Genomic DNA, 26,270 nt, shown 5'->3' on the forward strand with positions numbered 1-26,270 from the left:
TTCAATTTCATTTTCCTTTCAAAAAGACTGCATTTTTGTCTTTAAAAGAATTTCACAAACCCTTTCTCCAGTTCAATATTTCAAAAGTCATTTCGCCATTTGAAATGTATGCTATATGCATATCAATAGTATATCAATAATAATTGTATTGTAATCCATTTTTCGGCATCGTAATCTTTATATGATCTGGTCCAACTGAAGTTTAAAACGTTTACTATCATTATTATCAATATATTTTTGGTTCTATAGTATATAACTTGTCTGCAGAAATGGAGAAACCGGATATCCAAATAAATCAAAAATGAGTTCTGCGTAAAAACAAAGTGTATTTCTTTTTTGTTAAAGTATATTTTTTGTAGTAAAAATTACTCCGGATTGTGTAATATAAACATCAGGCACAATGGTACTTTTAGATTGCATTAAACTTGTAGGCAAAATTCATACCTTTATACACGCCATATATTGAAGCCAAAAATGAAGTGCATGACATTGTACATTTTTCCTAATAATCAAAACTTCCATTATGTAAAATCAAAATTAAAATCTTCTTAATATTAATATAATTCAATATCAATAAAATCATGAGAAGCTCAATTTGATGAGTGATCTAAACATTAACATAAATTTTAATTTTTCATGCAATCATGCCTTTAATTGAATAGATTACCAGTCATTAATGAATGTCGACCGATTGCCCTTTACTGTTCGTGATTTCTCCGCCATTGTCTGCAATGTAATGTCAGAGTCTACCATACACCGTGATCTAGCACCTGTCACCACCCCATGACAGAAAGCTGACCCCCAATCCATCTCTGAACCCTAAAACGAATTATTCCTTTTGAGAACTTTCAAATACTGTTAAAAGGTCTCCCGGTACTTTTTTTTCATTTTTAATGTCAATATCCATCAATATAGGTTGACATAAAAATCAAAGCTGAAAAAAAAAAAATAATCACACTGTTGAGCTTAATCAAACTTTCACAATACCCTTAGTACAGTAATACTGTACAGTAAGATCTTAAACCTCAAACCAAAATTTCGCAATTAAATTTCCCTTAAAATTATTTCATTCGAACTTTTATCTAGAAATAAAATGAAAATAAAAATCAATTCAATTTAGATAAGAACTTGTTTAATAATATATAATAAATTAAATGAATACAACAGAAAACACAAAGAAAAACAGTGAACAACATGGATTTCACACAAAAGACGCTAGCATCATTTACAAATGATTTCTTGATGTTACATCTCTAAATCCCTGAAACCGGCGTACCCGACAACTCGAACAAAATGTTTCGAATACTGTTGGATGTAAAGTGTCAGTTTTGTTCAAGAACCTCTCTGGAATTGTACTGGAGGCCTGGGGCAATGTTTATAAGAGCAAATATTATTTGCTTTGATTGTGGTAGCTGGAGTTTTATACAGAATGAATTGTTACGTCTACGCTCGTAGAGATCGCATCTGTTCGGTCCTAATTCGTCTGAGGTCATTCTTGCAGCCCAGTTTACATTGGTACTGGCTGAATCGACATTTTCTTCCACACACCATGTACTGGTCTCTGTAAAATGTGTATGACCCCTCGTTGCGGCATGTATTCATACAGGAAATGGCACCCACAAGACAGGAAGTCTGGCATTTAAAGAATGAAGCTCGCTGACGGTGGAATGCAACAATCCGGTTAACTTTTTTGGTGATTTTAGAGATAGTGGCCTTTGCTTTGGTGGCAGTTTTAGATACTATGTTTGTTTTTGGTGCAGCTCCATACGTAGTTACCACTACATTGGATCCACCACTCTGTATCACTGTTGAAGCGGCATTTGATCCGCCACTTTGTATAACTGTTGAGCTGACAGAAGGAGTTTCCTCGATGACGGTTGTAGCTTCCTCCTCCTGAGCCTCGTTTTCAGTGTCTTCATTGTCCTCGTCAACATCTTCGCTACTATCGTCTGCCATGGTAACCATGGAAACAGACAGCAATGCGAAGAACAGAGCAAGATACTTTACATAATCCTGAAACGTAAAAGAACAATTTAATAAGAAATCATATTCACATACAATTGTTGTTTTTGGGAATTGAAAATACATATACTAATCATTAAGTGAAATGTAGTGCTTGCAAATAAAAGAAGATAACATCTATATTTCCTGCACAATACTTCAAGTAGACGTTTGCAGGAGAAAACATTTTTTCAAGAGAAAAATGGCATATTTTCTATCAAATAAAGGGGAAAATGTTTCATATTTTACACCAATTACATAATAAAACAAACAATATTATTGAAATAGGAAAAATTCTTACCATTTCTTTTTCAGTAGTGGACCTATGTCAGTCAATCTCTAGCTCTGGGAATCTGGTTCTATGTCAACACTGGTTCCCTCCTCGCTTTATATATCAGATAGATCGGTAATGAAATATTCATGAGATTGGAGGGAAACATTCCAGGGTTGTCAGGTTATGATCATATGATTATATTAATTAGGATATTCTATTTCAAAATGCATATTTACATGTTAATATCGGCAATAAACAACAGGCCCATCAATAATGCAATAACATTATTTTGAATTAATTAAGGCCATTTAATAAGAATACATAAGAGTTACGGGAAATAACAAACCTGAGGAATGTGTCAAGTGAAGTAAACTAACTTATGTAATTGACCTTATAGATGTAGGGTTATTTTATCGGATAATGAAAAAAGGAAATTGATTGACATTAAAGTAGGACTTGGTATATTTTGGAATGGGTATTATTGGTTGTGGATTTGGTTAGGGTGTACAAATGTCAAGCTAGGTATAATCATTTTTGTTCATTTTTTGGATATTATTGTTCTGTGATTAAGTTCACCAAAATTAAATAAATAAAATGAAAAGGCTAGTAAAAAAATCATGGATAAAACATATGCATATCATGTTGTTTATAGGTAATTGTTGTAAATTTGTATAAAACCTGCTGATTTAAGTTCTTCAAGTCAAACATATTTCGCATTTTTATAGTTTGGGTAAAATCACCATGTTACGTATTATTTTTTTCATATGACTGAAAGCTTCTACATCTAGTGCAAAACAAGGTGTCTGTACTTCGGAACACAAGCAACGGGAATATTTTGTAAAATAAGAAAACATGCTGAAAATTAAATGAATTTACAATTCTAACATACAAGCTATTTTTTGATTAAGTATGAACTGTTGCTGACTTCTTAAATTATGTTCAATATTCAGAAACTTTTTTTTTTTTAAAAAGCAAAAGAGTGTTAGTTCATGAAACAGAAAATGTTTAATGCTTGATTTAAAAATAATTTCAAATTTATTTATTTTCATTAATTTTATTTTATTTATTTTATTTTTTTGCATTTTAAAACACGTTTCAAATTTCGTATCAGATGTAAATTGTAGCTTTAACATCTTTAATATGGTTTAATAATTTTATATGTTAATAAACACATTGAAAGCTAATTTTCATATGCAAGTGGTAGCGTTTCTATGTGAGTGACAATATTTCAAGAGGACGTTTAAAAAAACAAACAAAAACCCTTTCCATTTGATTGGAATAAGGCATTAAAAAGTCCACAACGGGTAAGTGAGTGAAAAATGATAATTATCTTTTGGCCTATGGCAATTAATTACATAAACAAAAAAGTTGGGGTGTCTTCCCTCTCCAAAACTTTTCTCTCCTTCTCTCTATTCTCACGTGACCATGTAATTTATTGTATATAATACGGGCATGGCCGCATGTTAAAATGTTGATTGACACAAAGGCTATAATATTTGTCTTTCAAACAACGGAAATGTATGTTAAACACGGTGTTGTCAAGGTTTTATTAATTAAGGTCTTGTCAAGTTCACGTGTAAAATTAACAATTCTTCTAATTAATCAGCTCAAAGACAGAATTTTAAATTGAATTGGCTAGTTAATTGTAGGAGAGTTCAGAGAACGAGGAAAAATGTACTTCTGTTATTCGATAGGCAAAGCATATTATATTTCATTAGTTATCAGGCATAACTGTCCGACTTCTGAATTCCTACTGTATCTATTTCTTTTGTTTTCAATGATTTTATAACTATAACTTGAGCCCCATTATCAGAAGTCTTGTTTCTGTATTTTCATATGAAGCAGAATTCGTTCAAACTCTTGTACGTGAAAGGAAGAAAACGCTTGCTATGGTTTTCAACTCTACATTCCAATTCATCGACGATGTTATTTGTAAATATAATTATCGATGATTATTTCCATTTTTATATCAATACGACACATCCCATGCATTGAGCTTGAAATAAAAGATACCACAGAGTCTGACACATCTGATTTATTATTTTGATATTTTAATAGAAAAAGACGTTTAGTGGTTATCTAACATCCAAGCTCTATGATAAACGTGATGGCTTTAACTTTTCAATAATCAACGTCCCTTACTTATGCAGCAATATAGCTTCATCGCCTGCATACGGCGTATATATATCTCAGTTGATTCGATACGCAAGAGCATGCTCTACGTAAATAAAACTAGGCAAATTATTGAAGAACAAGTCAATGAAGTAAACATATCAACAGTCTTGTCTCAAGTCATCATTACTTAAATTCTATGGTCGATAAAATGACCTTGTCAGCAGTTTCACTTTATCATGAAGTTGAATGCTGATTGACGTTTTTCATACCAATAATATCACAGTGTCGTCTAAAGTCATCATTTCATAAATTCTATGGTCGATACATTGGCCTTATCAGCAAATTCACTTTATCATGAAGTTGAATGCTCGATTTTTTTTATACTGATTGGTCTGTCATTATTTTATCACGTAGTTGTCTACGGATTTCTTTCCGCTATTTGTTATGAACATATTTTATTGAGAATCAAAAGGATATAAGAAACACGTTCTAAAAACTGACCAGTTCTACTCTCGATCATGACAAGGAGCACACGACGGATGTGATCAGTTGGCAGGGGATGTTCTCTCCTCCATGGCACCTGATCCCACCTGGTGTTTTAGAGGTCCGTTTTTTGTACTGCTACAATTTTGTAATGTTTAAGGGACATTTGAGCTCGAATACTGATCGTTATCTCAACAGCATATTTCAAATACAAAATGTACCTTGCTAATATTTTTTTCTTTTTCTAAATTTTAGAATGACTATAACCCAGATAGCATGACTATGCTAGGCCAACATCGGCAAAAGGTTGTATTGTTGGCGTTGGGGGGAACAACGTTGGGTCAACGTTGGATCAATGTTACCATGCTAACCTTCTCGACCATGACAGAATTCCTATGTTGGCCCAACGTTGGTCTAACGTTAGCAACTCCCATTCACTTTACTTTCCAAAGAAGGAGGGATGTTGATGTTGGCCCAGCGTTGGCCCAAGTTTGTAATTCAAAGAGATAGTATTATCGAGTTGGTAGTAGTAACTACGTTGTCCCAACAATTTGCCATCTGACATTGTAATAAAGGGTCAACATTGGGCCATCCTAACCAACCAGTTGTTAAGGTTGGCTGTTAGCTTGCATACACTAAAACTACGTTGGCCCAACAATATGCCATCTGACATTTCAACATAGGACCAACGTTGGGCCAACCTAACCAACCAGTTACTTAGATTGGCTGTTAGTTAGCATACATTATACCTAAATTGGCCCAATAATATGCCAACATGTTGGACCAACGTTTGGCCGATGAACAAAATTACCGTAGGCCAACGTAAGATTACCAACAGTGGGTCAACGTTTGAAAAAAAATTGGGCCAACGATGGCACAACTATGTCTTGCTATCTGATAACTGCATTGAAATTGTTTATATAATTAAACATGTATTTATACATGTATATGCAAGCAAGCATGTATATCTTTAGCTGTAGATCTTTAAATGTAGCTTGCTAGTTTAAAAAAAATAGGGTGGATAAGAGAGCAACAGTGCCACCCATTGAAAAAATGCGCATGTATCTTTATTGCGCACAAAAAGGAGCGGTGTTCCTCGATTTATTTCTCCGTTTATTTATGCCACCATTTCAAATTCTTAATAGCTGTATGATCCTAACATATTCTTTTACCACTTTCACAACAAGATATTTAATTTTCCAAAACGTTTTTACGGCCCTTTTGGTCCTAAAAATATGACCGTAGAAAATCTCGTTTATTCATACTTCAATATTAGATTGCAAGGTAACTTGACCCAATGCTCTTCGAGCATGACTTGTACATACAGATTTATTGTGAAAGTAAGAAAAGAATATGTTTGAAATACATGGTCAGTATTTTTTTGGAAAACTTCGGTGAAAAAAGTGAAGAATTTGCGCACTTTTTGTGCGCAATCAATATAAACTTTTTCAGCGTGTGGCACTGTAGCTCTCTGGTCGCCCATCCTTTTTTCAGACCAGCAATTGAGCTACAGATCTGCAGCAATTATTTTTTAAGGTTTTGAAAAAAAATTATCAAATGTAGTGAATTATTCAGTTGCTTCAAACAAAACAAATTAATGTTAACATACCTTAATCAATAATGTAAAATTTTTAGTAAATTCTTTTGTCATAGTAAGCTACAGAGTAAACGTTCGTATTTTTTTTTATTTTTGTTAAGGAGGAAACGTATAAAACTGCAGCAAGAAGCATTAAAATTTTATCACTGAATATGTTATTCCTTCGCCATTGCTCCGGGTCAAAGTTCATGAATTATGACGAATGTCAATCAGAAAATCAGATTTTTGTTGTGATTTATCACATAAATCGACATAATGAAGATTTTATGCATTTTTATGTGTTGTGTGTTTCTCAATTACGTGGATGACGATTACAGATTTAAGTACATGTATATAAATTATACACTGAAACTGTATTTTTTCTGGGTTTTTTTCTTTGTCATATCATAATTTCAAATTAAAAGTTATACTGCAGTTTCCTTGGCATGATTTCTTTTTTTTTTTTTACATACGCAAGTATTACGGTATATCAAAAGATTGGATACAGGATGATCTGTGCATAATGAGAACAAAGTCGACGTTTTTATTATTTTTAAAGTCAAATTAGTGATACTTCAATGGACTTAAACTAACATAATATACCGTATACATGTAAGTATAAGTAATGTTTCAAACTTCTGTAAGTACATGCTCTCTCTCTCTCTCTCTCTCTAGCTTACTGTACAAATTTTGCATTGGGATATAAACAACGCAAAACATTTAATTAAGATGTGAATTATCTAAAAAATATATTTGTTAATTTTTATATCATTTAAGAAAATTAATTTTCAAATAGTTTTTCCTCAGTAGTTTTTATTTTTAATTTATTTTATTTCTTAATTTCCTTAGATTTTTTTTTTCAATTTAAACGAAAGAGTAGTGAAATCACAACACAAATAAAAATCTCATTATAATAAATTTTTAATAATCAAATACATGTACAGTGTATGTCACAAAGTGCAATCTAATATTCAAACTATAAAGTTGACAATCGACACGGCCAGGAATTTAGGTCTACTACCGACTTCTAAGTGAAGCCGTGGCACGATTTTTGACGTGTCGTTGACAGGTACGATACATCTTTCCTGAAGCACGTATCATTGTAATGAACTGGGATTTCTTTCTTATTTCTCTGTTTTTCCACTTAATTCGTTTTTTATTTACTGATAAAATTGTTTAATAAAATTCTTATGAACCCGGGAAGAACAATTTGATTATAATGAATTAAATTAAAAAAAAAAAAAAGAAAGAAAACGTTAAATTTTCGATTTCAATGGCATGCAATTATCGTATTCAAAACAATACTTAGAAATATTTGTTCAGGTAACATAACGTAGACTAAATAATTGATTGTAAATAGATAATTTCCTTGGCATCTCACCTGAATTCAATGCTAACAATTTCTAATTTATATCTAAAGTTTACTTTCACTTCATACTTTCTAGGTACCAATAAATTTTCGGAGGATTGTATACATATGTACATATACTTCTAGGGAACGATTTTTCGTTAATTCACACATGTCTACGAAATGACATATCAACAAACCCTCAAAAACAAAGTTCATGGAATGTGTTAGTTCTGGGATGAAGGGTACCCACGAATTTTAGAGGAATGTTGAGCAACCACAAAATCAAATAAATCCACAGTGTAGGTTAGGTACAGAAGGGAACACGCCATGTGCACCATGTATACAATTTGTGTACACATATATAATTCTGACACAAATGTAGATAAAGATTAAAAAAAACCAACAAACAAACAAACAAACAAAACAAACAAACAAAACAAAAACCAACTACCCATCCTCTACAGGTCGATATACACGTGAATAACACCAATGTAAAGTCCATTCCAGATTTAAGTTTCCGAAATTCCTTATTAATTAGTTGAATTTATGAAAAGGCCTATTATTAAAAGTAATACATACTTGAGTTTTTCATAACTTTTACATGAAGATTTGGTAGCGAACCATCCAATCGTCGCCAAAAAAACCCCAATATTTTAATTTAAACTCTGATCTTCATTTGATTTAATCACTTCGTATGTAATAACAAAGGGGGAGGGGACGTGTGCCCCCTCCTAATCAAGTTTTTTTTTTGGCACCATACGACTTATCAAAATTCATTTACATATTGTAATTATCAATAATTAAAGGCATAATGTTACAATAGCATAAAGCCATGCGAGAGTATATAAAAGAAAAATGTCAAATACTTCATATTCTGGAAGGTAATATTAGTGAAACATTTCCAAACACCGAGTTTCTTAATCATCTGGTAATTTAAAAAAAACATTGCAGTATAAAACGGAAGTCATCGTCAATCGTGTCCGATGAAAAGTCCACATAATACACTTTCTACATTCAAATTCCGAAGAACAGAAGCCTTAGAGGAAATTTATTTAATTATTAATTTTAATGAAATATTTTTATTTATTTAAATTTATTTATCCGCGGATATTGAGAGTCCCCAGAAATAAAGGAAGGTTTTCCATTTTTAAGGATATATCGAACTCGATCATGAAAAAAAAAAAAATTAATCAACACATGCTTGTAGTCTGTTACTTGGGTCGATGTTATTGGATATTTAACGACTGAAGCCAAATTTTCCAATTTTCTTAATTTTATGATGTAAAATACCAAATCAACGGTAATTTCATTCAATTAGCTGTACAATTCCACTTCATCGCCTTTATTCTTATACACATAGATACAAATTTAACGGACCGACACCTCCAGCATGGATAGGGCGAGAGAAATCGTGGCCGCGGGTTAATTTCGCGCCGTGCAATATCGGCGCCAGGGAAGCGCACTGGGCCCCGATTTGTTATAACGATTAGCGATTAAGCGCTGACAGGTAGAGAATAGTAAAAGATTCCCAGGAACTGGTCGGTTCTACAATTATCTCTCCAAGACACCGACTCTGCATTCTGTAAAATACTTAGAGAATCAACGATGACACTAATAAATTTCTCAAGAAAAAGTATACATATATCTCGTTCTACCCAAGTCCTCAACACTTCCTTCGTTTTGTTTAGATCTACACGATTAGTTGTTACAATGTACTGCAATACAATAACGGCAAATATGTGCATATCAGAAAATCAAAATGTTACCCGAAAATCTAAAAGAAAGCGCAAGCATATACCGCATGCACAGAGACCTTCCGAATTTGTAGAAAGACGAAACAGACGAGAACGGAATAGGATACGGGCGGTGAACGAAGGTTTCAAGAGACTCCGTAGAAAACTTCCGTCGTGTGGCCAGGACCCTGAAGTTAGAATTTCTAAGATGGAGGTTCTGACTAATGCTATCGGGTATATAGAATATCTGTGTCGAGTTCTGGGGTACAGGGATTTTGTGGATTATTGCCGGGATGTACAGTCCTCAGGGATGAAAGAGAACTTCGTAGTCCAAGCTCCTCAGGTAAAATAATTCAGAATATTATTTTTCCCCTAAAAATACTCTAAATAATAAATTAAAGAATAAATAAGAAAGAAAGAAAAAATAGAAAGAAAGAAGAAATAGAATTAGAGATTTTCTAAAATTTTCTGTTCAATTTGTAATTTTTGGAAGCATTGAAATTATTATTTAATATTGATTTCAAAGTGCAAATTAAACAGACAAGCTCTGGTAATATAAGAAAGAGCAGGGAGAGTAGGAGAGAATCACCCTCCAGGATTCGGGGAAAAAAATTATCTTAAATTAATAGATATTTCGAATAAAATAAACAATGAAAAAAGTGTAGATATCATACAAGCGATTCTTTGATTTATGACTGTTATTTGTTTTCAGGTTAATTGGAATGCTGTAAATAATGGCCCCTATCTACCGCTCCGCCCTGTTGGTCTGAGGGAAAGACCCACAAACACAGGACCCACGTGCTCTCACGCCCCCTGGCGACTGGACAAGCCTGTCTCGTCATCCAGTCCTCGACAGGTGATATCACGTGATCAGTCCCTCCATAACGAAACCTACATCTGTGAAACAGATACAAGTATTCCCCACATAACAGACTTAAATGATTCGTTCAATATCCAGGAATTTCAGACTTTTAACGACTTTGAGGAAATCTGTTGTGAGCAGAGTTATTCCCCTTGTAATCACGGACTGTCTTTTCAGCATCTCACATACTTTAACCCATCAGTCTTTCCCCACAGTTCTTTTAATTAACTTGATGTATTTAAGTTTTTAAAATAAAAGTGTTTAAAAGCTTCGAAATGTTGTCATTCTCCTTTAAACGTTTCAGATTTTTTTTTTTACAAAATGTGCAGAGCGATTCTGCTGCAACATTTGATGGATTCAGTAAATAGCCCACTTTAATACATAACTCAAACAAAATATTTTTTACATCTGGATCTTATGATGCATGTACCAGAGATAATACAAGTGATTGCAAAAGAAAAATTGTTTAATCAGAATCTGGTGAAATGTCAACTGGACGGAATCATATGCCTAAAGAACAATAACTCTTTCTGCCTTATACTACATCAGTTTTTCATACAAAAACTAATTTTACGTGATGTTTTAAGTCCAATGAATAAAGAAATAAACTGTATAAAAAAATCAAATGAATGTTGAATGAACAAATAAAACATAGCTATAATTACTGGGTATTTAAAACATATTACCTGGCTGCATATATGAAAACTTTTGAGATAAAATATAGTCGAAAATTACAAAAGAAATCACATATTTCTACATGTTCTCTGCAAATAATAATGTCAGGTAAATCAAAAAACTCTGATCCTCTTTGTAAATAAATAAAATATTAAACATAAATATTACAGTATGCATAAAAAATAGTTTGTTCACAAGTCAGATAAACAACAGTAGCATTAATTCATCTTTTGTGGTGTACATTAATATCATTTACCATTTATAACATTCTCTCCAATTTGATCAAAATCAGATCCTCTGATCCATCTTGTGTTGCACAAGCTAGATGGAGCAAACAGTAAATTATTAGATTGAATCTCTCTCTCTCTCTCTCTCTCTCTCTCTCTCTCTCTCTCTCTCTCTCTCTAGCCCTGGAACTGCAGAAGTCCACACTCTACTAACTTGTTGACTTTCCCTCTCAATTCAAGGTCAGAGTTTTGTAGAATCCTGCAAGTACACATTTAAAACTGGACAAAAACATTTAAACAAAGAACAGATTTATCATGATTATGTTGTCATAATTTAACATCTATTTGTTATTAATATTCGAGGTAAGTTTAAATCTTTAAATACATTAATGTATTTGAATTCAATACCGTAAATCTGGAAATTTTTACTGGTGTAGGTAAATTTTTAGCAAATTTGCAAGTTCAATGCATTTGCAAAAATATTTTATCAAGAATGAATCACCAATAAGAAAATGTAAACAAAGCAGTGGTCATTCATAAAATCTTGAAACGCAAAAATTAATCAATAGCATTTTGACTTGAATTTGCAAAATAAAACCGACGTAAAAATTTCTAGACTTACAGTAATTTTGGACCACAGATATTAATTATCATTATGTTTTTGATCATAATCAATAATTAAAAGCATTTATGTATAAATTTGGTTGATATAAAGTGATGGAATAGAAGGATTGATTTCCTGATAAGAAATGACAATACCTATCAATATTATAGAAAGGATTGAGTGTATACTTGTATGTTGATGGGAAGGCCAGTGGTAAATTCAAATTACATTTTGATTGTATGTGTCTGATAAAACATACAGTAAGAGATGTATGAAGCTATGCAATAAAAGATTTTATGAAAGTTTTGTCATATTGCAAAGTGCATAAGGAGCTTTTCAAGATGTTCATGTTAAATATTTGTAAAATACATTCAAGCAGGAGTATAAAATAAAAATAATCAATAAATCAATATTAAAATAGTTTCATACCTGGCTCCTTCATCAGGATTAAACTTCAGAGTCTCAATCAGATTCATTATCTGTGGATCCATAAGAATGTTACGGATCTCTGGATTGGCTAGAATCTCCTGCATTCTCCTCTCATCCTCTGCAGTAGCCTGGTTAGGATTGGTGGAGCTCCTGACTGACAGATCAGCGCCCTCTGCCGGTGACCTTGTGTACACAGTCTCTGACCTGTTAGGGTTGACGGTGTGGGAGGGTGTAGTCTTTGCCCTGTTGACTTCCGAGTCTGAGTTGAGCTCCACAATTTTACTGGGTGGAGGAGCTGGTTTACTGGGTTTGGCTGCTTTGTCTTGTTGATTAGCCAGGCCAGTAAAATGTTCACCTTCAAGGAAACATATTGAAGAGTTATGTCCCTTACATCATGTTCATTTACTTTCAATGTATTCAGCTTCTCTTTTTTCTTGACTTAATTCTTCAATTCTTATACTCTGTATAAAAATGCTATAAATAGACATTATTATGAAGGCAAGATATAATTCAATAATTTCTTTTAAAACATTTGATTTTAAAGTCATTTACATATTACAGAAACAATGTGTTTTTCAGCTGGATATATACTGTAGTTACACTATCACCAATAAGGAGCAAATTTCCTTTAAATGAATCGATACAAAGATCCTGGTTATTGTTTGACCCTCTTTTCAATAAATTTTAAATGGCACTCTGTTGTAATTGACCCATGATTCCCTGTGATATTAATTTACCCATGAGTTTATGACTCCCTGTGGTAATAATTTACCCATGACTCTCTGTGATAATAATTTATCCATGACTTCCTGTGGTAATATTTTACCAATGACTCCCTGTGGTAATAATTTACCCATGATTCCCTGTGATAATAATTTACCCATGATTCCCTGTGATAATAATTTACCCATGACTTTGCAGAATGAGGTGAGGAATTCCTGGATTTCCTTGTTGTCTTTGTACTGCTCCATGGCTCTGACTGGGTCTGTCTGGAAGTGATTGACGGCCTCCACATACCGGGGATCTCCCAGCTTCTTAAACAGCGCATCATTAGCCTCAATCTTCTTCATCAGGCCATCAGTCAACCACTCGTCTATTTGAAAACATATAAGATCAAATATTTCAGTAAAGTCTGTTTTATTTGGAAGAATTTGAAGCTTTTCTAATGAGGTGTACTTGCCCAACAAAGGGCAATCATTAGTTAATGAACTGAGACTGAGAATGCCTGTATGTAATCTTAATCTTATGGCAGCATTTACATAAATACAACAAATTACAAAATATTATGAACAATGCACATGTATGTAATGTAATGCATGCTAAATTCTTACCTAGTTGAGCTATTCAGTGAAAACAGCTAGATTTGATCAGTGTGCTTATTTCTGTACAAAAGAATGGGTGGACTTAACTAGCCAGAAAAAATGCTGCAAATTTAAGTTCCATAAAATGTTAATTTTTTTCATCATATAAACCCCTGATATCTTTACTGTGTATTTATGGTACGGATGTGAATTTAAAATGCTCTTTTCGAGGTAAACTAAATAAATATCGATGGCATGGTGCCTGAAGATTTGTTGAATATCAATAGATAATTAGGGTCACACATTTTTCATCGTCTGAATACATAGTCAGCGCATGTTTGTCGGCTGTTCTTACGTAAACTGTAGTTGTATATTGAACAAAATAATGTCATATGAAAAGGAGAAGAGCCGACAAACGTGCACTCACACTTAATTTAACAAAAAAAAACACGTTCCAAACAAACTTCTCGCTTCCATTATTACGACTTCGATTGACCTGTTAAAAATTACAATTCATAACGTGATGTTCACCTGCGAGTGTACTCGTGGAAACAGTTACATTGTATTCTTCAACCTGACCTAGATTTAAATCACTATGTTTGGTGCCGTTCTCAGAATTTAGCACATTAAATGTTGTTTTAATTTTGCGTGTCCTCATATTTAAAAAAAAAAATCATAATGACATCGCTGTAATATTCCAAACATGTATTCGAATTTCTAGAGAGAAAGAAATGTCAACAATGACCATGATGACACCAATCGATAGCCCCGCCTCCTATTAATACTGATAGCGCAACCTAAAAACCACTCCGGGTACATGTCAAATTCCGGAAGACGACACTAATGTATCCTTGTTTCAATTTTGATTCTTGGCAATAAGGCATTGCTTTTGTACATATGTTCTAGATAAAATAACCATGTAGTAGTTGTAATATATTTTGGATTTTATTTATTTTTAACTTGTTAGAGTAGTCTCAAAAAGATCCAAATAGGGCGTTAAGTCCACCCATTCTTTAACCTTTGTTTTGTGCTTTTGCTATCAACTGAACTTTTATTTTCCACTATTTTCCATAATAACCATATCTTCATTATTTACTACTCTTTGACAAAGCTTACCCTTGTTTTGTGCTATTTTGATGAGCCTCTACGGACAATCTTACCTTTGTTTTGTGCTATTTTGATGAGCCTCTACGGACAATCTTACTTTTGTTTTGTGCTATTTTCTGAGCCTCGGCAGTCAATCTTACCTTTGTTTTGTGCTATTTTCTGAGCCTCGGCAGACAATCTTACCTTTGTTTTGTGCTATTTTCTAAGCCTCGGCAGACAATCTTACCTTTGTTTTGTGCTATTTTCTGAGCCTCGGCAGACAATCTTACCTTTGAATTGTGCTATTTTCTGAGCCTCGGCAGACAATCTTACCTTTGTTTTGTGCTATTTTCTGAGCCTCTACGGACAATCTTACCTTTGTTTTGTGCTATTTTCTGAGCCTCGGCAGACAATCTTACCTTTGTTTTGTGCTATTTTCTGAGCCTCGGCAGACAATCTTACCTTTGTTTTGTGCTATTTTCTGAGCCTCTATGGACAATCTTACCTTTGTTTTGTGCTATTTTCTGAGCCTCTATGGACAATCTTACCTTTGTTTTGTGCTATTTTCTGAGCCTCGGCAGACAATCTTACCTTTGTTTTGTGCTATTTTCTGAGCCTCTACGGACAATCTTACCTTTGTTTTGTGCTATTTTCTGAGCCTCGGCAGACAATCTTACCTTTGTTTTGTGCTATTTTCTGAGCCTCGGCAGACAATCTTACCTTTGTTTTGTGCTATTTTCTGAGCCTCGGCAGACAATCTTGCCTTTGTTTTGTGCTATTTTCTGAGCCTCGGCAGACAATCTTACCTTTGTTTTGTGCTATTTTCTGAGCCTCTACGGACAATCTTACCTTTGAATTGTGCTATTTTCTGAGCCTCGGCAGACAATCTTACCTTTGTTTTGTGCTATTTTCTGAGCCTCTACGGACAATCTTACCTTTGTTTTGTGCTATTTTCTGAGCCTCTGCAGTCATCTTACCTTTGTTTTGTGCTATTTTCTGAGCCTCTGCAGACAATGTTTGTTGAACCTCTGGGAGTGTACGACTTTCACTGGTAGACTTCTTTGTTATATAAGGAAGGTCAGATGAACTCCTGGCACCTGATCCGGAGGGAGACGAACTCGTCGCTTTTGAGTTTGACTTTGAAAAACTGTTTCCTCCGAATAAAAATCCTTTTTTGAACCCCCCAAAACTGGATGAAGAAGATTTTGAAGGTGTACTGCTCACATTTTTCTCAACTGATTTCACCTTTTGAGTATCTGATGATTTTTCTTTTGGTTTCTACAAAAATAAAAATCCATATTTTTCTTTCATTTATAAGTTGCTGTTTTATAATTTCTAGTATTCAGCTTAGTTTATGTACCTATACATGGTGTAAATCTCAATAGAATAAATTCAATTACTGAAAAATTAGATGCAAATTAGAACAAATTGCCACAAACTAGTTTAAGAAATTCCTTCCTTCAAATTTTAGATTTCTTTATCTCAGTTTTCTAAGCTAATGACGAACCTAGCTGTAACTTTCATTAAAGGGAGTCTTTACAGGGCAAAACCCTATAGCTATATTTATTAAATAGCTATAGGGTTCTGCCCTGTAAAGACAATTAATACTTAACCCAAATCAATCATCTTTGCATCAAAATTAACAGACTGGTTGTCAATGGGAATGATACATTACATGTAAATCATTTCCAGTTTATATTTCTATGGAAGATCTGGCCTGGGGGCCATAAAACTTAGACAAGCTCACTTTTGATCTCAGTCTCACTTTTACCAAAGGAATATATAGTGGAAAAGTGAGACCGAGATCAAAAGTGAGCTCGTCTAAGTTTTATGGCCCCCAGGCCAGATGTCCATTACCAGTATCTGCAACACTCCTTACCTTAGTATCCTGACCATTCTGTGGAACTGCTCTCCTGAGGCTGGGGTCAACAGACTGTTTACCCTGTGAACTATTCACCTTTGACCTGATGACCTCTGCTTGTTGTAAGATTTCTGACATATCCTCCAGAGGAGGAACTTCATCTGTAAGAAAACAAAATAAATCACATTAGGCCATATTTAGAATATAAATATTTGTTTGTCCCTCTCTCTACTCGGGGTAAGAATTATTGGATCAAAAGGTAAGTTAGGAAATTTTTTTCTAAAAGAACAATTTTAAAAAAAAAATTGGCCTTATACATGCATTGGACAATAATTTTTTCAAAAAAACCCACATATTTTTTAAAATATAGAAAGAGAGGGCAATAAAAGCCTGAATTATAAATACTATGATTACTGTGACAGACTCATGTTTTTATATATTATGCACATGTGCATAGCAATGCATATTGCATGTGCATCTACTCATTAATTTAATTTTGTAATCAATTACCTGTATTTATGGCCTATGAGATGTTTTACAATGATACTATTAATTCTATTTTCATTTGTGACTTATTCATATTTTCTATTTGCCTGATTATGACTTTTAATGCGTGAATGTTTCTTTTTCATAGATTTATACAACAGTAAACTTGAATGCCATCCACCCTTTATGATGTCACTGAGATATTACGTCAAATGTTTATGACGTTCAAGGAACCTATATTTGTATGGTGATACCATGAATTGATTTCAGTGGTGTTACGACTTATGAAAAGGAAAACATTTGCAAAAGTACATATTTATGAATTAATTATCATGTTAACCTAAACTGGTTTTCTTTGTTATTCCATTCAAGAAGTAGGCCTAAATGTTTTGTTTGACTTTTGTATTTAGCCTCAAAACTTTTAGACTCATTTTCAAGTGAAGACAGACATTTTCATTTATTTTTTACAGGGGATTTGAAGGTTAAAATGATCAATGCATCAAGGTCCTATTTTCTGCATATTCTGAAGAAAATATGTAATTTAGAAAAAGTATTAAATTGATTTATAACCTGATTTTAAAAGCAACTTCGGGTAGGTAAAAAAAATCTAATTATGTCACGGCCCCTTTGAAGAAGGGAGAACATATTGTTTTGCTGCTGCCTGTCGGTCTGTCAGTCCACTAAGTTTCCATTCATTTTCTTTACAACCGTTGCACATATTGAAATGAAATTTGGTATACAGATATATCAGATTAATATTTAGGTCAAGTTCTGTTTTGGGTATGGTCGCGCCAAGTAGCTATGCCCCTTAGACTTAGAAAAAAACCAATTATATTTGCAGTTTCAGTTCATTTCCATCAGAGCTGTTGCAAATACTGAAATGAAATTTATTATTATACACTTATTTACTGGCTATGAGGACAATAGCAAGTTTATCGTCCCCCAAGACAACAAACTATTTCCTGAGGCGCTGCCGAGGGAAATAGTTTGCTGTTGAGGGGGAAGATAAACTTGCTATTTTCCAAATAGTCAGTAAAAAGGTGTTTTATTATACCGATGTTAACTTTACTTCTGTTACGTCATAATATATACGTCACAATCCCTATAATATCAATTTTAAGTTTTCCGATATGAAAAGCGAGGGAAACAGAATGCTTCCGGTGAATAGTTTGATGACTATTTCACCATGGGCAGATAGCACAAAAACTATTTCATGGTAGGGGCTGTTTGGAAAAGATAGCATGTTTATTCGTTATATTTTTATATAGAACAAATTCACAGAGGTATAATAAATATATATACCAGTAATCACTCTCAACTTTTTTTCCCATACTTTACGGCTCTAATAGAATTAATATTTAGAAATAATGTATTTTCATGGAATTTAATTTAAAATCACATGAAAAGTAGTCCCAATACCTATATCAAATCAGACATTTTTGAAAAGAAGACGCCAAGAATATACAAATTACTGTTTTCTATAAAACTGTAGGCAATCTGCATACATTTTCTATGTCTGAAATGGGAAAAAACTGTCACATTCATGGCTGTTTTTTCTTTTAACTATTAATTAAAAATGACAGTTTAAAATATGATTTTTCATTTTGTTTATCTACAATTTTATGCCCCGAAACACCATATTTGACCAAGCTAAAGTTATCATGGTTATAAAGCGTCATTTAAGGAATTTATTTGAATTTCTCAAATTTGATAAATCTGTAGGCATCTTTCATTTACTAGATCTTACCTTAAGTTTGTTTTGGGTACGTTCACACCATTTATGACGAAGTTATGCCCTTTTGGACTTATAAAAAAATTTCAATTTTGGGGGAGGGGGCATAAGTGTTTTACATACATCTCTTGAGTAAGAATTAAGTTTAATTTAGAAGAGTGTATCTGAAAATAGCTGCTTTGGGTAGGTAAATAAAGCACATTAAGGTAATTCAAGCTACATAGCTAAATCTAGTAATTGTAGATTCTATCAATACCAGCATACATCATGTACAAGTTGAAACCTTTAAATCAGACATTTCTGTTTAAATATGTTTGTAACAGAGTTTAAAGTGGCAAGGTGTTGTGTTGTAAATAGTGAAGCCACGCTCCTACTAGCACTAGCTAGTGGGTAAACCCTTTAGCTCATTCGGTAGAGCGTTGGATTTTAAATCTGAGGGTCGTAGGTTCGAGCCACAGTGTGGACACCCCCAAGCTAATCGGTCATATTGGCGCCCAACTAAAAAACCCACATGGTGAATGGTGTTTAGAGTCTCGTGTGTGTGAGATTTCTTAGGGGGTAAGAAATCTCAAGAAAAAGAAGGGGGAAGTGTAACAGAGTTTAAAGTGGCAAGGTGTTGTGTTGTAAATAGTGAAGCCACGCTCCTACTAGCACTAGCTAGTGGGTTAACCCTTTAGCTCATTCGGTAGAGCGTTGGATTTTAAATCTGAGGGTCGTAGGTTCGAGCCACAGTGTGGACACCCCCAAGCTAATCGGTCATATGTTATTTATTACAATGAAACTAAGACGCTACTAAACGCAAAATAGAAAAGTTATTTCTAGCCCAACAACAGCATAATACATTACCATCGTCCATGATTTCATGTGATAAGAACCATGGAATGATTCCTGGAATGTAATAGAGAAAATTCGAATGTATTCATATGTTTATCAAATAAAGGAATCTCGATCCCGATGATATTTAGACAATCTGCAAAAAAGTGTATGCGCTTGTATAGATTATATAGGGACTATAAATTATCAAATGAACTTAATAATAAATCTATTTATTTTTAAATGAATAAAAAAATAAATATTAATTAATTTAAGGATCATACAATTAAAAAATATATAAAAAAAATCGGAAAAATATGGAATTCCATATATATACAGTGCAAGGAACTTTTGTTACATAAACCAGCACCAGCATAAGCATAAGTATAGCATCAGGATAGAGCTAGCACCAACATTAAAAAAAAAACAGCATTACCAGGATCAGCATCAGCAAGCAAAGGATATAACTAACAATGGCCTATTTTAAAACAGATTGAACTTTCGGCAGCTCCCTGAATTGAACAATAAACAAACAAACATACACACTGACACACACACACATGAGCTCAATGGGCTTTCGTTATTTTTTATAGTGAACATTTTCTTAAGGTAAAGATTTTTATTTCTTTGTTTATACAAATAAGTTATGCTTTACAAGCACATATATATATAGAAAGAGAGAGAGAGAAAGGTGTCTGGACCAACCCTCCGAGATTTGTAAAGTTATATAATGTACAGAACTAAACCAACTGAGAGTTATTTAATTTATAATATATACATTTGTGGTATCTCTCCATTATATAAACATACAGAGAGAAAATATCTTCAATTCTGTATGAAGTTTGTCAGAGGTCAGAGGTCAATACGTGGCCTAATCACACGGCGCAATAATATCTACCGGTACATAAATGATAAAATGACCTGCTCTACTTTCTTTTCCTGTATAAAAATGAACAAAATAAGCCATTAAAATAATAATTATTTTATTTACAATGTAAACAAGTATTTCATACAGTTTTTTGGCTATCGATTCAACCTGTGTACGTAGAGAAATCTAGTCTAGAGTTTGTTAACATTTTTTTCACTTTTGTCAGCTGCACAGTCTCTAACGTTCATCCCTATTTTTTGTGTAGACCTTTGGTTAAATTTTCATGATAAACTTTTATTTTATCTTTAAATTCTACTCACGATAAATGCGTAAATCTGTTGGAAAATATCATTGCAATCATGCCATGAACAGCTGCCAAACACCTCGGCGTTTTCGTAGTTCAATGTAAAGCTGTCGCAAGTGTCTCCGTGTTTATAAGTGTTTTACGATAAGTATGCCTTTAGTTACTGAAATCGTAGAATGTTTTTGATCAAATTGCAAATTAACTGGCTCGGACAAGTGTCTCAATCCATCGGATCGGATCCATCCATCCCTTTCCGGCGACCGAAAATCCTCCAACTGTTTATCATCAGACTTCGGACGTGTTTCTTGTGTCTTTTCAGAATCGATTATCAATTTTCACAAATAAAAATATTCCCAGACAACAATCTGTTCACTATTATTGATTACAAATAGCCTTTCACAAAACATTCCCTTCGAAATACATTCCTTACTAAACTTAGCCTAATGAATTCGAAGCTTAACCGCCATGCAAGCCGATTTACACCTTACGTCATTTTTCAAAATCTACGACGGACGGTTAGTGCAATAATTTAGATTCGAATATATTCAATTGTCAGTCTCAAATGTATATATAAGTAATAAATAACAAGTTTATAAACTTCAATGGGAATTGAAGTGGGTCGGTACGTGATCAAATCTTCTGAGAAGGCCTTCGGCCTTCACAGGATTTGATCACGTGACCGACCCACTTCAATTCCCATTTGTTATTTATTTCTTAAATAAACTAAACCAACTAAAAGGGACCTTGGACCCCCCCCCCAAAAAAAAAAAATATATATATATATATATATATATATATATATATATATATATATATATATATATATATATATATATATATATATATATATATATATATATCCAAAAAGAAAAAAATCAACAATTTGTTAAATTGTATCTAATTTATGATGCGGAATTCAGAAATATTTTGGGAGGTAGGTCATTAAGTTCTGGTTTATGTAAAATTGAATTCCGTAGTTTGCCGTTATTTTGTTCAAATTTAAAGTGGCTGCATGTTATATTGCAAAATATTTTTCAGAAGCACGCGAGTGAGAGTTTATAATAAACACTTTGTTTAATATACATGTAAATTTCCGTTTCTGAGAAGTAGGAAACACACACAAAGTTCGGCAGAATCTCCCGTTATCTGTTACAATTTAAGAGACAGAGCTGAAATTTTGTTCAAAATTCGCCGAAAAGCAGCTAGTAATACGGTAAGAAAAATATTCTTTATTTATGTATCTAAAATAAAACAAAGCCTTAAGAGTGTGTAAACCCCTTTAATTATTTATAACAAAGTCTATATCACGAATGACAGTTTCAAAGATTAATTCAAGAAGGAAAGTGGTGCCAAGCATTTGGGAATGTCATAATAAATATTAACGTATACCGAACCAAAGTTTTTAGAGGGCGTTTATTTTAACAACTTTGTTTATTTCAAATTTCAAAAAAGATATCAATTGTAGATAAAAGGATATCACTGTAAAAAAAAAGTGTTTAGATCCTTAACACAAAACTAAAGAAAAAATTGTTTTACTTTATTGTTTCACCATTAGCTTTAACCATGGCTCATTTCTTAACACATTTAACTCTAGGTGTTAAGCTCAACACGTTCAGTTCAACAACATTGGATCAAAATCAATAGTTAAAATAATAAACTATAACACGAAAACAGATATAATTAGGGAAAAAAAAACATATTTAGTAAGTTTCTTAAAAATTAATTAGCACTGAATTACTGTATGTACAGTGTATACTTAAAAAAGCGGGTTTCATATTTCAGCAGCTTTAATTGGCGCGAACAACTTATATATATATTAAGGTTTCGTCAAAGGTCAACATATCCAAAAACTTATTTTTACAATAGCCCCAAAAATATGTGAGGTATTAAGTTAAAACATTTACAGTTTATAAATTTTTCAGTGATTAACAGATAGAAAGTATCACTTGATAAAAAAAAAATACTTGGAATAATAATTAATTGAGAAAAAAATCTTCTTAAAATGCACATATTTTCCAAAAAAAAAAAAAAAAAACAACACCTAATTAATTCCGTGCTCTTAGTGAAAACCATCATTGCAAAAACAAAATATGTTTATCAATGAAGGGCAAGTTGGACTTGGATAGCCTCTGGGAAGTTGTTTTATCTTACTGTTGGACCATATGGAAATTTGATGGAAAAGCGCCAAATTATCACATTTTTTCCTTATTTTTAAATTTCTGAATAGAGATTTCTTTTTCATTCGAGTAAATGGAAGTTAATGTAAAAAGTCATCAAGATGTGAAATTTTAGAAAAATTAACCATCTAGGTTGGTCTGGAAATTAATTACTACGTTTATTTTTTTCAAAACCCAATACCTCTAAAATTGCCACATTACGGTATAATACATATCAGTGCAGATGAATTATCGGCGCATATGATTTTTTCGCAAAAAAAGAAATGTTTGGATTGTTAGTATGTTTCTTTGGATGCTCTGTCATCAGTTTTTAGTAAAATATCCATGGACGTCATTCTTCAGCGTCATGTGCATTGGACTCAGGCAATGATATATAATTATTGCTGCTTTTTGAGGTCAATACAATGATTTAGCCATCTGAGGAGTACAATATTCACCGAGCCCGAAGGGCGAGGTGAATATTGTTCTTCGAAGATGGCTTAATCACTGTATTGATCGAAAAACAGCAATAATTGTTTTAATATATGATTCACTGATAAAATGATAAAGCCCATTACTTGTTTGCAATGAATTAAGTCCTAGCCAAATACAAAAGAGAAGCAGAATCTAAATGTAAATAAACCTTACCAGTCGTAAAGTTTTTTATCAATTTTAGTTGCCATGAAAAAAAAATGTAATGTCAGTCTTTTTACATAGGATAGAATTTGAAAGAAGGAGTATTATCTGGGAAAACTGACTGCCAAACAGTAAAAATTGTTCAATAAAAGTGTTGATGGGGTGTCTTTGCATCCCCTCTTACCACCCTCACCAGAAAATAAATATTTGCTTATGTTTTGTTCACATAAAAAAAAACATAGTCGTTTAAATAGCTTTCCAAAACAATTTGTATCAATTTGGAATTTCCCGATCTATTTTTAGATCAATGTAGAGGAAATAAATCCTTGTATTGACCTGGATCGTCACGTGCAGGTCAATACAACGTAATATTTTTCTAACATAGTCGGATCTCAGCCAATCATAGAGATGGAAATCATTCAATCATATAATAATAAATTTTATTTGCTGACAAGATCATTATACCGACCATAAACTTACGAAATGATGACTTTTAACGAGACTGTTGATATTCATATTTCATCAGCTTGCTTTTTAATGATTTGTCAATAATTTACCTCGTTTTAGAAATTGTTTATACGTAAAGCATGCTCTTGCTTATCGAATCAACTGAGATATATAAACTCCGTATGCAGGTGATGAAGGTATATACATGTAGCTGCATAAGTAAGGGAAGTTGACGATAGAAAAGTTAAAGTCATCACGTTTATCATATAGCTTGGTTGTTTGATTACCATTAGTGTCTTTTTCAAGTAAAATAAATATCCAAGTATGAAACAGAAGTGTCGGACTCTGTGGTATCTTTTATCTCAAGCTCACCAGGATATATCGTATCGACGCAGGAATGGAAATTACCATTATTAATTGAGAATACGTCATCGATATATCTAAATGTCGAGTTGAAGTCCACAGCAAGTGTTTTCCTCTTTTCACGCATAAGATTTTTCATAAATTCTGCTTCATATGAATATAAAAATAAGTTCTGCTAATAACGGGGCGCAATTTGTACCCATGGGTATTCCAAGAGATTGTTGGAATACCTGGTCTCCAAAAACCACATAGATAGTGTCAATCAGAAACTCAAACGAGTGTGGGATAGACTAGTGAAATTCCATCGAAGGTACAACAAGATTCATATTCTAGTGCGAGGCTTTGCCGAGTCCTAGACCGTGAAAATTGGTCCCGAGGTGGAATTTCACTATTCCCGCACGAGTATGTAATTAACGATTACTTTCCTCGCATTATTTTATCCAAAAAATAATGGCCTGTCAATGACGTCACCATAAGGCTATATATATATACTTGTCAAAATTTCTAAGGCCCCACTTTTATTTTTTGAAAATTGAAAAAACCGTTATGTTAATATTCAAGTCTTTAAAAACATCTTCTGCTGTATGTACCCTTTCATGTCTGCGATTGAAAAAAATCGAATTCAATTAGAAATTTTTCAGCCGTGACCGCTTTTGTTGAAAAGCGTGAAGTACGAGTTCGAAATGGTTTTCGGGTGTGTTTTTCAAAACGGTTTTTTCCACGTGTTCTCTGTCTCAACATCATTTAAAAAAACAGTTAAAGTTTGGGAGATAATGCGACGCATGTCTGCACAAGAACGCGCAAGAGCAGTTGGGATGGTCCAAGCCGGGAGCAGTTCACGGGAGGTGTGTTTCTTTTCGCTTTGTGCATTTTTTTTCTTCCAACATTTAAAAACTAATGAAAAAAGCTAAATAAATTGATAAAAACATTTTCAGGTTGCTAGAACTTTCAACCGAGACCACAAAACCATACTAAGGCTCGTCCGGGAATTCAATCAAACCGGAAGTACAGATGATCTACCCCGAGGACCGAAACGTCGAGTGACGACACGCCAACAGGACAACTACTAAGATGTTGCGCATCTTAGGAACAGACACCGCACAGCACGCAGAACGGCGCGACAAACAATGGGAACGCATGGCAGACCTCTGAGTGACCAAAATGTGCGCAACAGACTAAGGGAGGGTGGACTGCGTGCCAGGAGACCATATGTAGGCTTAGTTTTGTCGGACAGGCACAGGCAGCTCCGTTTGGCTTGGGCAAGGCGCCACCTCAGATTTACAATAGCAGACTGGGGTCGTACGTGTACTCTTTACGGACGAGTCCAGGTTCAACTTGCGACGATCTGACGGACGAAGCTGTGTGTATCGAAGAAGGGTTGAGCGGTACACTGACGCCTGTGTGAGGGAAAGAGGGCAGTTTGGTAGTGGATCGATAATGGTATGGGCGGGTGTGTCGTTACACACGAAAACCAGGATACTTCCAATCCGAGGAAACCTGAATGATGCTCGGTATCAGAACAACATCCTTCAGCCGGAAGCAATTCCTCACATCAGAGCCAATAGAGGAATGATGCTGATACAGGACAACACCACTCTCCACACTGCCAAAACTACACAACAGATGCTGCAGGGACCCAACATCCGTTTACTCGACTGGCCCCCATGTAGTCCGGATCTCAATCCTATTGAACATCTGTGGGACGTGCTAAAAAGAAGGATAAGACAGATTCCCCAGCAGCAGAATTTGGCGGCACTGGATCTTGTTAACACATGGAATAACCTCCCTCAAAGATTTTTGCACAATTATGTGAACTCTATGAGAAGCAAAATATTAATGTCTTGCTGTCATTCGTGCAAATGGAGGACATACTCGGTACTGAATGTT

At 33.7% G+C, this 26,270-nt stretch overlaps 3 protein-coding genes across 3 annotated transcripts; 1 reads left to right on the top strand and 2 right to left on the bottom strand.

Moving 5' to 3' along the window:
- Nucleotides 1-1,134: 1,134 nt before the first annotated feature.
- LOC134252221 (uncharacterized) lies at nucleotides 1,135-2,353 on the bottom strand. The gene is made up of 2 exons (XM_062734642.1): nucleotides 2,303-2,353; nucleotides 1,135-2,013 (listed from the first exon to the last, which is right to left on the bottom strand). The coding sequence occupies exons 1-2, from the start codon at nucleotides 2,303-2,305 to the stop codon at nucleotides 1,444-1,446; spliced, it is 573 nt and encodes a 190-aa protein (XP_062590626.1). The 5' UTR covers nucleotides 2,306-2,353; the 3' UTR covers nucleotides 1,135-1,443.
- A 7,184-nt stretch (nucleotides 2,354-9,537) lies between these two features.
- LOC134252225 (achaete-scute homolog 2-like) lies at nucleotides 9,538-10,675 on the top strand. The gene is made up of 2 exons (XM_062734645.1): nucleotides 9,538-9,876; nucleotides 10,246-10,675. The coding sequence occupies exons 1-2, from the start codon at nucleotides 9,538-9,540 to the stop codon at nucleotides 10,621-10,623; spliced, it is 717 nt and encodes a 238-aa protein (XP_062590629.1). The 3' UTR covers nucleotides 10,624-10,675.
- A 161-nt stretch (nucleotides 10,676-10,836) lies between these two features.
- On the bottom strand, nucleotides 10,837-19,709 carry LOC134252219 (uncharacterized). Its single transcript, XM_062734640.1, has 6 exons — nucleotides 19,643-19,709; nucleotides 16,597-16,739; nucleotides 15,695-15,995; nucleotides 13,238-13,423; nucleotides 12,331-12,685; nucleotides 10,837-11,556 (listed from the first exon to the last, which is right to left on the bottom strand). Exons 1-6 carry the CDS (start codon nucleotides 19,650-19,652, stop codon nucleotides 11,475-11,477), a joined length of 1,077 nt encoding a protein of 358 aa, XP_062590624.1. The 5' UTR covers nucleotides 19,653-19,709; the 3' UTR covers nucleotides 10,837-11,474.
- Between the last annotated feature and the right edge of the window lie 6,561 nt (nucleotides 19,710-26,270).

This window comes from Saccostrea cucullata, unplaced genomic scaffold (assembly GCF_032062105.1).
Source record: "Saccostrea cucullata isolate Sc308-1 unplaced genomic scaffold, CSIRO_AGI_Scuc_v1 ctg8043, whole genome shotgun sequence".
Lineage (NCBI taxonomy): Eukaryota > Metazoa > Mollusca > Bivalvia > Ostreida > Ostreidae > Saccostrea > Saccostrea cuccullata.